The sequence below is a fragment of the Hyla sarda genome, chromosome 3 (genome assembly GCF_029499605.1).
Source record: "Hyla sarda isolate aHylSar1 chromosome 3, aHylSar1.hap1, whole genome shotgun sequence".
Taxonomy (NCBI): Eukaryota; Metazoa; Chordata; class Amphibia; order Anura; family Hylidae; genus Hyla; species Hyla sarda.
In genome coordinates this window covers 256,146,737-256,161,872 of record NC_079191.1, presented here as the reverse complement: position 1 = coordinate 256,161,872, position 15,136 = coordinate 256,146,737, and the positions used below count along the sequence as shown (strand labels likewise).

The window sequence follows — 15,136 nt, the reverse complement described above, 5'->3', positions numbered from 1 at the left end:
TCCTCTTCGTTTTCCCCATTCTGCCCCGCCTATTGTGGGAGGGCAGGACGGGGAAAACGAAAGTAAACCCCTTCGCCCCAGATCTGCTATTGGTGGTCGCGTCTAGACCACCAATAGCAGAGATAGGAGGGGTGGCAACTCTGCCACCTCACTCCTATCGCTTTAGGGGGATCGTGGGTGTCTTAGACACCCGCGATCCCCCTTCTATTCCGGGTCACCGGGTCACCATAGACCCGTAATGACCCGGAATCGGCGCAAATCGCAAGTGTGAATTCACTTGCGATTTGCGCCGATCGCCGACATGGGGGGTCTAATGACCCCCCTGGGCATTTGCACGGGGTGCCTGCTGATAGATATCAGCAGTCACCCCGGCCCGGTCCCCGCCCGGCGCGCGGCGGGGGCCGAAATTCCCACGGGCGTATGGATACGCCCTTCGTCCTTAAGTACCAGGAACCAGGACGCAAGGGCGTATGCATACGCCCTTCGTCCCCAACAGATTAAAGGGCCAGTGCGCCTGGCCCAATCAGTACATACACCTGTATCCTCCTTATAAAAACCCACTTCCCCTTCCTGGTATCGCCGGATCTTGTTGCCTCAGTGCCAATGAAAGCGTTTTGTGTATGTTCCAAGCCAGTGTTCCCTCTGCTGTTGCCCCTGACTACAATCCTTGCTGCCTGCCCTGACCTTCTGCTACGTCCGACCTTGCTCTTGCCTTGTCCCTTGTACCGCGCCTGTCTCAGCCGTCAGCTGGGGTTGAGTCGCTATCGGGTGGAACGACCTGGGGGTTACCTGCCGCTGCAAGTCCATCCCGCTTTGCGGCGGGCTCTGGTGAAAACCAGTAACCCCTTAGACTCCGTTCCCCTGGTACGGCCCACGCCATCACCCCACTGACACAGAGGATCCACCACCAGTGTCCTCGCTGCATACCTATCCGGATCCTGACAAAAGTGAACAGAACTTCTGATACATCTCCTGATCCTGTTACTTTCGGGCTGTGAAGATAGCCTGGAAGTTTTATACATCCTGCTTCTGGACCAACATCATGGTAAAGTATGATTTTACTGCCTGCAAGGTAGGTGTATAGAAAAGTTAGTGCGTGGGCAGGGAGGGGAACAGGGTGAGTGAAGGAGAGAAGATTAATTGAGAAATAAGAGAAGGGTGAGTGGGGAGAGAAAACATCAGTGTGGGGGCAGGGACTATGTATGGCAGTGCTGCTGATGTGAAGAATACATAGAGGACGAGCAGTCAATCACTGCTGGGGCTTCTGGAGACTGGTAAAGCAGGGTGGCATGCAGAATGCATGCCACCCAGCTTTTCCAGTTTCTTGAAGAGCGTTGCTTTTCCTTTCCCACAAGGTTTAGGTAGGAAGACCAGGCAATGCCAGGCATTCAACTAATTCTACACAAAACTGCTATTGATAACTATGAGAATCCAAACAGGGTCCATGAGATTCTGGAGAAGCATTATTGTAGTGATGGCAAAGCTGTTAAATAAGAGAAGCATCTCGCTATTATATTCAGTTTCGTGTAACACACAAATAGGTGTTGGACAAGAACTGATATGTTCATGATAATAACATGTTCTATGAATACATTCACATATAGTTCCAACCACTGGCAAAATGGTCCGCCAACCAGCTTCAAATATGACACATATAGGAATTCAGGGACAGCAAAAAATAAAACCTAGAATGGTTTTAGAAGTGAGAGGTCATGATAAAATAAGATCTATTTTAGAGAAATCAATAAACTACCAGCTAAGTGATATAGACAAGGCCAGTCATTTACAGATATAGCCAATATGGCCATAACAGCTTGTGCAGGATTGTACAATGCCGTCTCTATATTCCAAGCATCTTTGTATCTCACGCAGGCAAAATCCCTTTTTGGATACAAGATGAAAATCATGCAGCCTAACAAACAGGTACAGAGGATTATGATTGCTGCACTTCCAGGCACAGGCATATGCACTTTGGTAACCATAGCAACTCGTCTTCTCCGTTATAATCATTTGCTACTCTATCTGCCTACACACATATACTAATATCATTAATATGCATTAATAAATAATGCCCTTTTCAGTTACAGAAGGGTTCAAGGACACACATGACATTGTGTGCTGTATGATGTGCAGTTGATATCAATACAACAAACAAGAAGACAATGATTTCGAATCATATAAACTAAAGTCTAATAAACCTTGAGTAATTAATTGTGTTGCTTCTAGAGAAGAATATCTCTGGATACACTGAGCCCAAAGGAGGCTGTGCAGTTGTGTACTAAAAAAGCTGTTTAGGCTCTGTACCTGTCTGCATGATCTGGGTAAAGTCTAAGAATAAGGCTAGGTTCACATCATGATTTGGGCATGGATAAGTCAGTAAACTGTCAAAATCACATGGCAATGTATCCATGCTAACCAGATCAGTCCAACACAGAAACTATCAGACACTGCTACTTCACATGTGGGAATATTCGTCACACTCTTACAGCTGTAAGACCATTCCGGTGCTCACATATAAAGAGATATATATATATATATATATATATATATATCCAGTACAGAAGTGTAGAAAAATGGAGCACTCACCCAGTCTTTAGTAGAGAAAACCTCTTTATTGCATCAGAGAAATCTTGGCGTTCTCATAGAGTGCGGGAGAGCGGACAGGAACAGGAGGGGTGGGGAAGTGGGATGGGCGACGCTCCGTATCGCGCAGACAGCTCTTCATCAGGCCCCTAGGGTCCTTCAGGCTATGTGCTAACGCGCATTATGGGATTTTTCTTCAAATTCAAAAAACATCCATTCTACAGGCCTCCATTTTTTCTTGTCGTTTTTTTGTGGCACCAAGTGAACATTTTAAAGCTTTTGCTATGTGCAAAGAAGACATTTATATCTCAGGAAAATTTTTAAAAAAGTACCAAAAATGGACACTTAATTTATGTTTGTAATAAATGCAGAAGCAAAATTGAATGTGAATTAACAGATGTTTTATCATCAAATTCAATGAAGAGGAAATGTATATATTATATACAGGGTTTAGTAACATAGTTTATAAGGTCGAAATAACATCAGAGACCATCAAGTTCAACCTATAACCCTAATGAGTCTCTACTGAGTTGATCCAGAGGAAGGCAAAAAAATAGATCCCTGGATCAAACTTTTGTCCATATAGATCTAGAATCCATAACCTGTAATGTTGTTATTCTCCAAAAATGCACCCAGACCCCTTTTACAGAGTTCACCATGACCACCTTTCTGGCAGAGAATTCCACAGTCTCACTGCTCTTACAGTAAAGAACCCCCGTCTGTGCTGGTGTAGAAACCTTCTTTCCTCTAAACGTAGAGGATGCCCCCTTGTTATAGATACAGTCCTGGGTATAAATAGATCATGGGAGAGATCTCTGTACGGTCCCCTGATATATTTATACATAGTTATTAGGTCTCCCCTAAGCCTTCTTTTTTCTAAACTAAATAACCCTAATTCTGATAATCTTTCTGGGTACTGTAGTCCTCCCATTCCCCGTATTACTCTGGTTGCCCATCTTTGAACCCTCTCCAGCTCCACTATATCTTTCTTGTACACTGGTGCCCAGTACTGTACACAGTATTCCATGTGTGGTCTGACTAGTGATTTGTACAGCGGTAGAATTATTTCCAAGGTTGTGGGCATCCATGCCCCTATTGATTCACCCCATGATTTTATTTGCCTTGGCAGAAGCTGCCCGACACTGGTCACTACAGCTAAATTTACTATTAACTAAGACTCCCAAGTCCTTTTCCACGTTAGTCGTCCCAAGTGTGCTCCCATTTAATACATAATCCCAGCCCAGATTTTTCTACCCCATGTGCATTACCTTACATTTATCAATGTTGAACCTCATCTGCCACTTCCCAGCCCAAACCTCCAACCTATCCAGATCCATTTGCAACAGTGCACTGTCCTCTAATGTGTTTACCACTTTACAGAGTTTTGTATCATCTGCAAAGATTGCTACTTTACTATTCAACCAGTCTACAAGGTCATTAATACATTTATTAAATAGAACAGGACCCATGACTGACCCCTGTGGTACCCCACTAGTAACAGTCACCCAATCAGAATAAGTACCATTAATAACCACCTATCACTGAGCCAGTTACTTACCCACTTGCACGCATTTCCCCCCACAGGAGATGTGTATATTTTATACAGGTGTATGATACAGGGGATGTGTATATTATATACGGGAGCATAATACAGGTTGGTCAGTGTCACCTGAACTAACCTGTCGGTACAGACAGGTAGTGCAGGTGACACTGATGACAATGGTAGATGACAATGGTACTACCTTGTCCCGTTCTGTTTTGCTGAATTATTTCAATGCGCATGGCGGAATTTCCATGACGGAAAGATCTGCCATGGGAATCCTGGATTCAGCGACAAGTTCAGAGTTTCTGTGGAATCTGAAACGTTGTAGCAGGGCATGCTGTGACCAGTCAGAAATACATTGCCGTCTATGGAGCAGTGGCAGAACATGCCAATTTGCGGAATATCTGCCCATGTGTTCTGAGTGGACAATCTTCAAATTTTCCACCATGTGAGCATAGCCTAATGGAACCCAGATCCTGCAATAAGTTCTATTGCACACTTAGCTGGGGAGTAAAGCGTGCTGCTGTGCACTTCATCCGGATGTAACTAATAATCGGTGGCGGCCTCAGAAAGTCTGTGCAAGATGTCAAAAGTATAATTAATGACAGTAATATTTTAAAGGAATAGCATGTCTGAACCCAGCCTAATGGCAGTACAACGGCTGTGGCTATAAAAACCTACTGTGCATAGCTCATTGGATGAAGTACTGCGGTGTATTTAATTTGATTTCCATTTTGATGTACAATGGAAAATGATGTTAATTATTCACTTGCCTTTCCATGATCTATCAATCATATAATAACACATGGCACAATACAAAAGTATGTGCAAACTATTGCATTTTTATTGAAACAGGAAAACCCTGAAAAATCAAAAGACTGGTTTCATTATTCTCTGGAAATAAGCAGTAATTTTTATATGTATGAATCAATTCAATTACATAAATTACAGTAGATTTATTTGTCCTTTCAATGGTTCTTTCTGCATACGGAACAGAGACCCCCAAATCATCACATCATGTAGGCGCCCAGTATCAGGCTCAAAATGTGTAAAATGAAAATGTATACTGTATATGACTTTTTACATTTCATTTTAGATTTTTGACATGAAGGACACTTTCGGTTGTTAAATTTCAGGACCATTTATAATGCATAGACAGTCTGACATTTGCCAGCATGGTAGCCACTATTTGCTACTATGTAGAAACAATACAGCATCAGTGAATACAGAACCAAAAGACTTTACAGATGATATGTGCATTACAGGACAGAAGTCATTTTTATTCTTAAAAAAATTCTAAAAAGGAATAAAAGTCTGTGATTTCACATATGAGGATGATGACAGATTTATGTATTTAAAATTACCGTATACAGTTTTTGTGGAAGTTTTTCATTTTTGAGCCAAAGCGAGAGGTAGATTCAATTAGAGTGAGAAATATATAAGGACTAAAAGAAAGACTTGTACTTCACCTTCCTACTGGATACACTTCTGGCTTTGACTCAAAAAATTGCATTAAAACTGCATTGGTGTGTGACACCAGCCTTAGAGAATGTATTTAATTAACCCTGTAAACAGAAGTGTAAGACAAGGAGCATTAATACTTGTCAAGGAGTGGATCAGGCAATGACTGGGAGAGTTTCTTCATAGACCTCGCCAGGTCTGAGATATCCTTCCACTTGACTGACTGCAGAGAGCGATGTAAAGAATGCTCAGACTGAAAAGTGGAGAGGCGTTTATCCAGTTCCTCTATTTTTAAAGAAATGTGCAGCAGCTCAGTCTCCTTTTTGGTGATCTTAAAAAAAGCAAAAAAAAAAAAAAAAAAAAACAGTAGTCATTTCAATGTATAATATTCAGACTGTACACTGCAATGTGTGATAGACAACCTTGAAAAGAGATCCTCTCCATGCCATAGATTTAAAGGGGTACTCCACCCCTAGACATCTTATCCCCTATCCAAAGGCCGTCACGTCCACTCCCATAGACTTGCATTGAGGGGGCGTGACGTCAAGAGGGGGTGGGGCCGTGACGTCATGATCCTTCGGACCCTGCATCGCCAGTCATTAGGCATGGAGCGAGATGAAAGGGGGTGCTGTAGGAGAGAACGCGGGGGTTCCCAGTGGCGAGACCCCCGTGATCAGACATCTTATCCCCTATGCTTTGGATAGGGGATAAGATGTCTAGGGGTGGGGTACCCCTTTAACTCAAGCTTGTTAGACCAAATTGTACTTGTAACACTGAAAGAAAAGTTATAATAAATGTATTTGTCATGTTTCTATAAAAAATACATTATCCCTGGGAAATATCACGCTACTCTATTTAGTTTTCATTTACAGTATTTCTAAAATACATTATACCAGAGTACAATCTATAACACCTACAGACACAGCACAGTTGTGTATCGTCCAGCTACTTTCATATCATCAAGAGCTGACAAGCCAAAGATCACCAAGAGCTGACAAGCCAAAGATCACCAAGAGCTGACAAGCCAAAGATCACCAAGAGCTGACAAGCCAAAGATCACCAAGAGCTGACAAGCCAAAGATCATCAAGAGCTGACAAGCCAAAGATCACCAAGAGCTGACAAGCCAAAGATCATCAAGAGCTGACAAGCCAAAGATCATCAAGAGCTGACAAGCCAAAGATCACCAAGAGCTGACAAGCCAAAGATCACCAAGAGCTGACAAGCCAAAGATCACCAAGAGCTGACAAGCCAAAGATCACCAAGAGCTGACAAGCCAAAGATCATCAAGAGCTGACAAGCCAAAGATCACCAAGAGCTGACAAGCCAAAGATCACCAAGAGCTGACAAGCCAAAGATCACCAAGAGCTGACAAGCCAAAGATCACCAAGAGCTGACAAGCCAAAGATCACCAAGAGCTGACAAGCCAAAGATCACCAAGAGCTGACAAGCCAAAGATCACCAAGAGCTGACAAGCCAAAGATCACCAAGAGCTGACAAGCCAAAGATCACCAAGAGCTGACAAGCCAAAGATCATCAAGAGCTGACAAGCCAAAGATCACCAAGAGCTGACAAGCCAAAGATCACCAAGAGCTGACAAGCCAAAGATCACCAAGAGCTGACAAGCCAAAGATCATCAAGAGCTGACAAGCCAAAGATCACCAAGAGCTGACAAGCCAAAGATCACCAAGAGCTGACAAGCCAAAGATCATCAAGAGCTGACAAGCCAAAGATCACCAAGAGCTGACAAGCCAAATATCATCAAGAGCTGACAAGCCAAAGATCATCAAGGGCTGACAAGCCAAAGATCATCAAGAGCTGACAAGCCAAAGATCATCAAGAGCTGACAAGCCAAAGATCATCAAGAGCTGACAAGCCAAAGATCACCAAGAGCTGACAAGCCAAAGATCACCAAGAGCTGACAAGCCAAAGATCATCAAGAGCTGACAAGCCAAAGATCACCAAGAGCTGACAAGCATTGCTAAAGATGATACGGGTTTAGTCCATAGCAGTCCATGTTTCTTGTTCACAACACCACTACAAACAAAGGTGGTGGTGCTTGGAAATTGCCTGGACAGAGACGAATGTGTAATGAAGGGGCTCTGTATCTGGATGGAAGACAAAAAAAACTGGAAGCTGCTTGTGACTGTTGGCGGATCAAACAATCCTCTATACTGGTGGTCTTTCTGGGCCATCCAAAGCCCATTCACAGTGTGCCAGCTCTAAACACCTTACGGCTGGACCATCCTGCTGCTTTCAGTCCAATGATGCACCCCCTTCCAAAGTCTGTCAACTGGGCATAATGTGTTCGAGTGCATTGTAGAGACATGTCTAGCAGTCAACTATCTCTCAAGAGGTACAGTTCCCAAAAGTAGCCTCTGAGAGACTTTTTATAGAGCAGTGGGGGTGCACCTTTTTACCATCACCTATATGCACAACTCTTTTTTTTTTTTTACAAAAGTCAACAGTAATGACAATTTTTTTTTGTACGCCCAGATGCCTGCTGTTAAAGGAGTACTCCAGAATACAAAAATTATTTGGCACTTAGTTTAGCACCAAAAGTTATATAACATTGTAATATACTTGCATTTCTGATTTTGCAGGGATCATAGTGTTCTCCCATGGTCCGTCCGGCAGGAAGCTCAGTAGTTCTTCTGAATTACTGACTTTCGACTACTATTAGCTTCTATTACGGCGTCCATCTTGTAGTCGGAGTGTCATAACTCCCAGCATGCCCAGCGGTTCATCGCTCTCTTCCCTGCCCGTTGTCAGTCTCCCCACAGCCGCTCCCCCTTCATGAATATGCATGCAGACTTAGCCTTGATTGGCTGATCGCTTTGCACTCTAGTCTCGGCTGCTCACCTATCACGCTCCCCTGTGCATGCAGGCGCATTACAGCAGCTTCTCCCCCAGTCACCTCTATCCAATCAAAGCGTTACCGGCGCATTGATTGGATAGAGGAAGGCTGGGGGCGTAAGGGTGGCAGTGGGTGGATACAGGGGAGTGGTTTTGAATACTAAACAGGCGGGGGAAAGGAGGCAGGGTGGGCTGCATAGTGGAGGAAGCACGCGCAGGGCACTATGGGCTTTGTAGTATTTCTAGTGCCGCGCTGGGCTCCTTGAACCCGGATGGAACGGGTTTTTCAAGCGGTACTAACGGGAGAACAGGACGGCTTATTTTCATGCTGAAGTGCTGTACAGGAAGGTGAGCAGATTTACTATTATATGGGTTTGATTTTTTCTTTTTTTTGCCTATCCCGGAGTACTCCTTTAAGTAAATCATTGTAAATAGAGATGAGCGAACTTACAGTAAATTCGATTCGTCACGAACTTCTCGGCTCGGCAGTTGATGACTTATCCTGCATAAATTAGTTCAGCTTTCAGGTGCTCCGGTGGGCTGGAAAAGGTGGATACAGTCCTAGGAAAGAGTCTCCTAGGACTGTATCCACCTTTTACAGCCCACGGGAGCACCTGAAAGCTGAACTCATTTATGCAGGATAAGCCATCAACTGCCGAGCCGAGAAGTTCGTGATGAATCAAATTTATTGTAAGTTCGCTCATCTCTAATTGTGAAGGCACCTCTAAGTAATATGACTGACTCTATTAAGTTATTAATATTAACTAGAAAAAAAATGAAAGCGTTACTATTAGTGCTATTACTTTTAATTGGTTCGACAAAATAAGGTGATACAATTCCTTTAAGGGTCTTACACACTGAGAAAATTAAGCAGAGAAATTCCTCGCTGAATTTTCAGCCACGTTTCTGCCAAAATCAACCCCTGCAATTCAAAGTCTTCAAATGTACAGGGTGGGCATTTATATGGATACACCTTAATAAAATGGGAATGGTTGGTGATATTAACTTCCTGTTTGTGGCACATTAGTATATGTGAGGGGGGAAACTTTTCAAGATGGGTGGTGACCATGGTGGCCATTTTGAAGTCGGCCATTTTGAATCAAACTTTTGTTTTTTCAATAGGAAGAGGGTCATGTGACACATCAAACTTATTTGGAATTTCACAAGAAAAACAATGATGTGCTTGGTTTTAACGCAACTTTATTCTTTCATGAGTTATTTACAAGTTTCTGACCACTTATAAAATGTGTTCAATGTGCTGCCTATTGTGTTGGATTGTCAATACAACCCTCTTCTCCCACTCTTCACACACTGATAGCAACACCGCAGGAGAAATGTTAGCACAGGCTTCCAGTATCCGTAGTTTCAGGCGCTGCACATCTCGTTATCTTCACAGCATAGACAATTGCCTTCAGATGACCCCAAAGATAAAAGTCTAAAGGGGTCAGATCGGGAGACCTTGGGGGCCATTCAACTGGCCCACGAAGACCAATCCACTTTCCAGGAAACTGTTCATCTAGGAATGCTCGGACCAGACACCCATAATGGCCCTCATTTACTTAGAAAATCGGGTTGTAAGTCTATCTTGCTTTCTTACCCGACTGCTTTTTTCCCCTGGTATTTATTATTATGTCGCATCCTGTTTGTCGCACGTGGGTTTTGTTGGTTTTGGTTTCCAACTCCTCTGAGTTATCATGAAAAAATCCACAACAATTCAACAAATTCAGGTTGGAAACCTTTATAAATACGTGGTAAAGCTCAGAAATGTCGGGTTACGCCCCTTTTACGGGTTTGGGAGAATCCACATCGGGTCCGTCGGGAAAAAATTTTGCATCGTGTCGCAGACTGGCGCACGATGTCTGCGACATGTCGCAGACAAAGATGCGCAAAAAAACCCCGACAAAACAAGTCGGGTTTAGAATAGTAAATGAGGGCCAATGTGGTGGTGAACCATCTTGCTGGAAAAACTCAGGGAACGTGCCAGCTTCAATGCATAAAGAGGGAAACACATCATCATGTAGCAATTTCACATATCCAGTGTCCTTGAGGTTTCCATTGATGAAGAATGGCCTCACTATCTTTGTACCCCATATACCATACCATAAAATTTTGTGTTCCAACAGTCTATCCAATGTGGGTTAGTGTCAGACCAATAGCGGTGGTTTTGTTTGTTAACTTCACCATTCACATAAAAGTTTGCCTCATCACTGAACAAAATCTTCTGTATAAACTGAGGGTCCTGTTCCAATTTTAGTTTTGCCCATTCTGCAGCACCTGAAACTATGAATACTGGAAGCCTGTGCTAATATTTCTCCTGCAGTGTTGCTATCAGTGTGTGAAGAGTGGGAGAAGAGGGTTGCATCCAACACAATGGGCAGCACATTGAACACATTTTATAAGTGGTCAGAAACTTGTAAATAACTCATGAAAGAATAAAGTTTCGTTAAAACCAAGCACATCATTGTTTTTCTTGTGAAATTCCCAATAAGTTTGATGTGTCACATGACCCTCTTCCTATTGAAAAAACAAAAGTTGGATTCAAAATGGCCAACTTCAAAACGGCCGCCATGGTCACCACCCATCTTGAAAAGTTTCCCCCCTCACATATACTAATGTGCCACAAACAGGAAGTTAATATCACCAACCATTCCCATTTTATTAAGGTGTATCCATATAAATGGCCCACTTTGTAGTTGTAGTTTGTAATTCTGAGCCATTAAAATCTTAATAGCAGTACAAAAACGATGGGGAGAGGAGTGAGAACATGCCTTAGCCTATGGTCATGCGAGCTGCAAAACCAAGAAAAATGTGATTTATTGTCCTGTTATCACAAGTGCCCATAAGGAGAGCCCTTCATACTAAGTATCTAAAGCTCTGGGTACTCCTTTTAGCCATATGTATTTAATATGAAGGGTCTGGCATGGTGTTATAGAGCAGAAGGAGCTGAGCAGACTAATATAGCTTTGTGGGAAAAATATTAAGTATACCTGTAACTAATTGGTTTAAATGTTTGCTCTTTTTATGTGCAAAGGTCCATTGGATGGTCACACTTAGTGATGATAGCCTTCCCTATATGAACATGTACATACAGATAGCTTTTAATCAATGACTAAGATCACCCATCCACAGGGCTCCTAAGCCCAGAATAAGCAGAGACTTAGGTGAGTAAAATTAAAGTTATACCGACTCTTTTCCTACAAAACAATCTTTTACCCTCCTCCAGCTCTATGACACACTGCTGATCAATACGATTTCAAGTTCAACCTTCCAATGAGATTTCATGTTCAATTCTTCTAAAGATCTGCTGTGCCAGGCGTTCGTTTAGTGCGTCGGGTGCAGTGCAAGAGGCTCGTGACCTCGTGATGTCATGAGCCTCCACCCCACATCTCCAATCATCTGTCACGGAGCGAAGTTCGCTCCGTGCACCGGATGTCTGGGGTGCCGCAGCTGAGATTGTGGGGATCCACATCGGTGGGACCTCCGCGATCAGACATCTCATCCCCTATCCTTTGGATAGGGCATAAGATGTCTAGGGGCAGAGTACCCCTTTAAGGAGAACAAAGCTGGGTGAATACATAATCTCCAGCCTTAGTGAGGGCTTATATGATCTGATCAGAGACCAAGACTGGTCATGGTTGTATCCAGCAGGTGCTATACAGTGGAAAATGAGGTGGGAGAAGACAATATAAAGATTAGGACTGTATTTTGTACTTTTACTTTATTTATACCTGTAATGGACAGTGCTGTACCATGGCTCACTGTAATGACACTGAATGCTGGGTGCTCAGATCTCGATCACTCTTTTTTGACAAGCAATAGAAATTCCCCATGTTTTTCAGCAGATGACAGCAACAAATGACAGCTATGAATGCTTAGCACTAAAGCACTAAAGTCATAGCTGTCAGTGAGATCCCATTGAGCCTCTAGCGTTAACACATATGGCAGCTTTATAAAGACATAAATTAGACTCAAAATCGAGGCCTGAAACAATCTCGTCCACAAGTTCTGCTCCATGCAAACACCTAAGGTACGGAGAATGGCAGATTACACAATCTCTAATTAGTGTCAATTTTATTACTTGGCAGAGAATCTGTTTTCTCCAATGAGTTTTTCAAATGCATACAGTGTATGTGACAATGCTGTACTGTATCTCATACACCCTACGCACATAAAGCGTCCCCAGAACAAAATGTTTCTCTGCTATTCAACATGTGGATTGCAAAGAATGACGTAACAAACTCACCATGAAGGTTTTTACTCGACACTTGTACAAGGCATATCTAATTGTTATGGGTAACAATTTTTACAGAAGCTCCCCTTTTATTTCTCACTACCTTTTTCATGACTTTACACAAGGGGGCTTCCAGGTAGTCTGTGTAATGAATGGATCTTCTTTGTTGTTTTGGTACCTTCTTGCCCGACTGGTTCTGATTTGGACTGTCTGGTCATTCTTGATGCCCTGCACTTAGACCAGAGCAGGGACCGTAACCAAGTTGGGGGCCACTGTTAAGGGTGGATCATCCAAGTAGGTAGGGACAGTGGTTTGGGCTGATGTCAGGACTGTACTACTCCATACCCCAGACCATTCAATGTTTATGTTAGCTACTATCAGATTCATACTAAGTTGTAAATAACATATTTTTCAAGGTTTTACAACATTGGCCCTGATTTACTAAGAGTGTTTTCTTGTGGGTTTCTTCTGTCTCAGGAACTGTCAAGAGCAGGAGAGGTTTGCTATAGGGATTTGCTCCTGCTCTTGACAGTTCCTGAGACAGACAGAGGTGTCAGCAGAGAGCACTGTGGACAGACAGAAAATAAATTAAAAAAGAAAAGAACTTCCTCTGTAGTATACAGCAGCTGATACGTACTGGAAGGGTTAAGATTTGTAAATAGAAGTAATTTACAAATCCGTTTAACTTTCTGGCACCAGTTGATTTAAAAAAAAAATGTTTTTCACCGGAGTACCCCTTTAAGAAAGACAGGTTTGATGCAGGATTCCCATTACCTTAACATTGCACCTTTATTTTACACCATATGGTACATATCCTGGTATTTCCCATTTATAATCACTGAGATTGATCTAACCCCTAAACTAAGAAGAAATTAAATAGAAGAAATTTACAAGGGGTACTCTGGTGGAAAACTTTTTTTAAATTTTTTTTAAATCAACTGGTGACAGAAAGTTAAACAGATTTGTAAATTCTATTAAAAAATCTTAATCCTTCCAGTACTTATTAGCTGCTGAATACTACAGAGTAAATTCTTTTCTTTTTGGAACACAGAGCTCTCTGCTGACATCACAAGCACATTGCTTTCTGCTGACATCTCTGTCCACTTTAAGAACTGTCCAGAGTAGGAGAAAATCCCCATAGCAAACATATGCTGCTCTGTACAGTTCCTAAAATGGACAGAGATGTCAGCAGAGAGCACTGTGCTCATAATGTCAGCAGCACTGTGTTCCAAAAAGCAAAGAATTTCCTCTGTAGTATTCAGCAGCTAATAAGTACTGGAAAGATTAAGATTTTTTAATAGAAGTAATTTACAAATCTGTTTAACTTTCTGGCACCAGTTGATTTAAAATTATTTTTTTTCCACCGGAGTACCCCTTTAAATGCATCTTAATCAAGCTACTCAAGATAAGCTTCACTACAGCCCTTCCAGGACCTTGCACATGGTAATGTCACAGCTTAGCAGTAATTTGACTGTGTGTGTGATCACATAGGATAGGGTCACATGTAGCGTATACACAGCATATTTCACACCGCACAAAATCCGCTGCACAGCGGGAAATACGCTGTGCATTTCCCAGTGAGTAGACACACAGGGCTAGCTGAGGCAGCCCTGCGTGTGCCGTGAGGTTTGGAGGCGGAGTAGCCCTGTGTATCTGCTTATAGGAGAATATGCAGCGCAAAATACGCTGTGTATACGTTACTTGTGACCCTGCCCTTGGCTATTTTACTGCAGATCTTCTGCTGCTGAATTTTCTATATAGTGACTTCAATGGGTAGCAAAATCCACTGCAGAAAAGATGCAGCAATATACGCAAGTGGGAATTTATTCTAAAAGTTCTTCAATATGAGAAAGATCTTCAGTATGACAAACTCTTTAGGCCTTATTTATCGTCTTAAAGTAAAACTGTCTTTGCTCTCAATAACAACCAATCAAAATCCATCTTTTAGTTTAGTAGAGCAGTTTAAAAAATGAAAGCTGAATTTGATAGGTTGCTATGGGCAACAAGGACAGTTTTACTTTTAGACAGTTGTGCTACGTCTCCTCCTTTCTTCTTATGAATATGAAAGTAGAGGAACTTTGTAAAGTACAAAGTTGGGTTTTCAAAAACGTCACATATTTATGACATGGGAGGATTCAGGAACCCCTTTTTATTTTAGGCCAGAGGAATGCATTAGCATTCTACCCCTATTACAAAAGCAGCTCTGTAGCAGCTGGTGTGTATTACATACATTGTTCCAGAACCTACAAATAATATATATCCCAGCCTGTAGCCTGATGCTTTTATGTTGATATGTATTTTACAGTAGGGGTTTCATTATTCATAATATTCAAATAACCTCAAACTTGGCAATACTCATATGATACAACAGATGGGCTAGGATGGTGCGCTGAAGGAACAATAAAATCCGATCCTCCCTGAGAATGAATAGCCATTGATGTCTGACTACCCCCACAGACATCAG

General features: G+C 42.3%; 1 protein-coding gene across 4 annotated transcripts in view; it reads right to left on the bottom strand.

The window, feature by feature from the left end:
- Positions 1–4,954: 4,954 nt before the first annotated feature.
- LOC130362272 (pericentrin-like) overlaps positions 4,955–15,136 on the bottom strand; it is a 57,309-nt gene continuing 47,127 nt past the window's right edge. For all 4 annotated transcript variants that reach the window (XM_056566464.1, XM_056566463.1, XM_056566461.1 and 1 more), the window contains exon 10: positions 4,955–5,918. In XM_056566464.1, the coding sequence (XP_056422439.1) occupies positions 5,721–5,918 (198 nt within the window). In that variant the 3' untranslated portion in view covers positions 4,955–5,720. The remainder of the gene's footprint in view (positions 5,919–15,136) is intronic.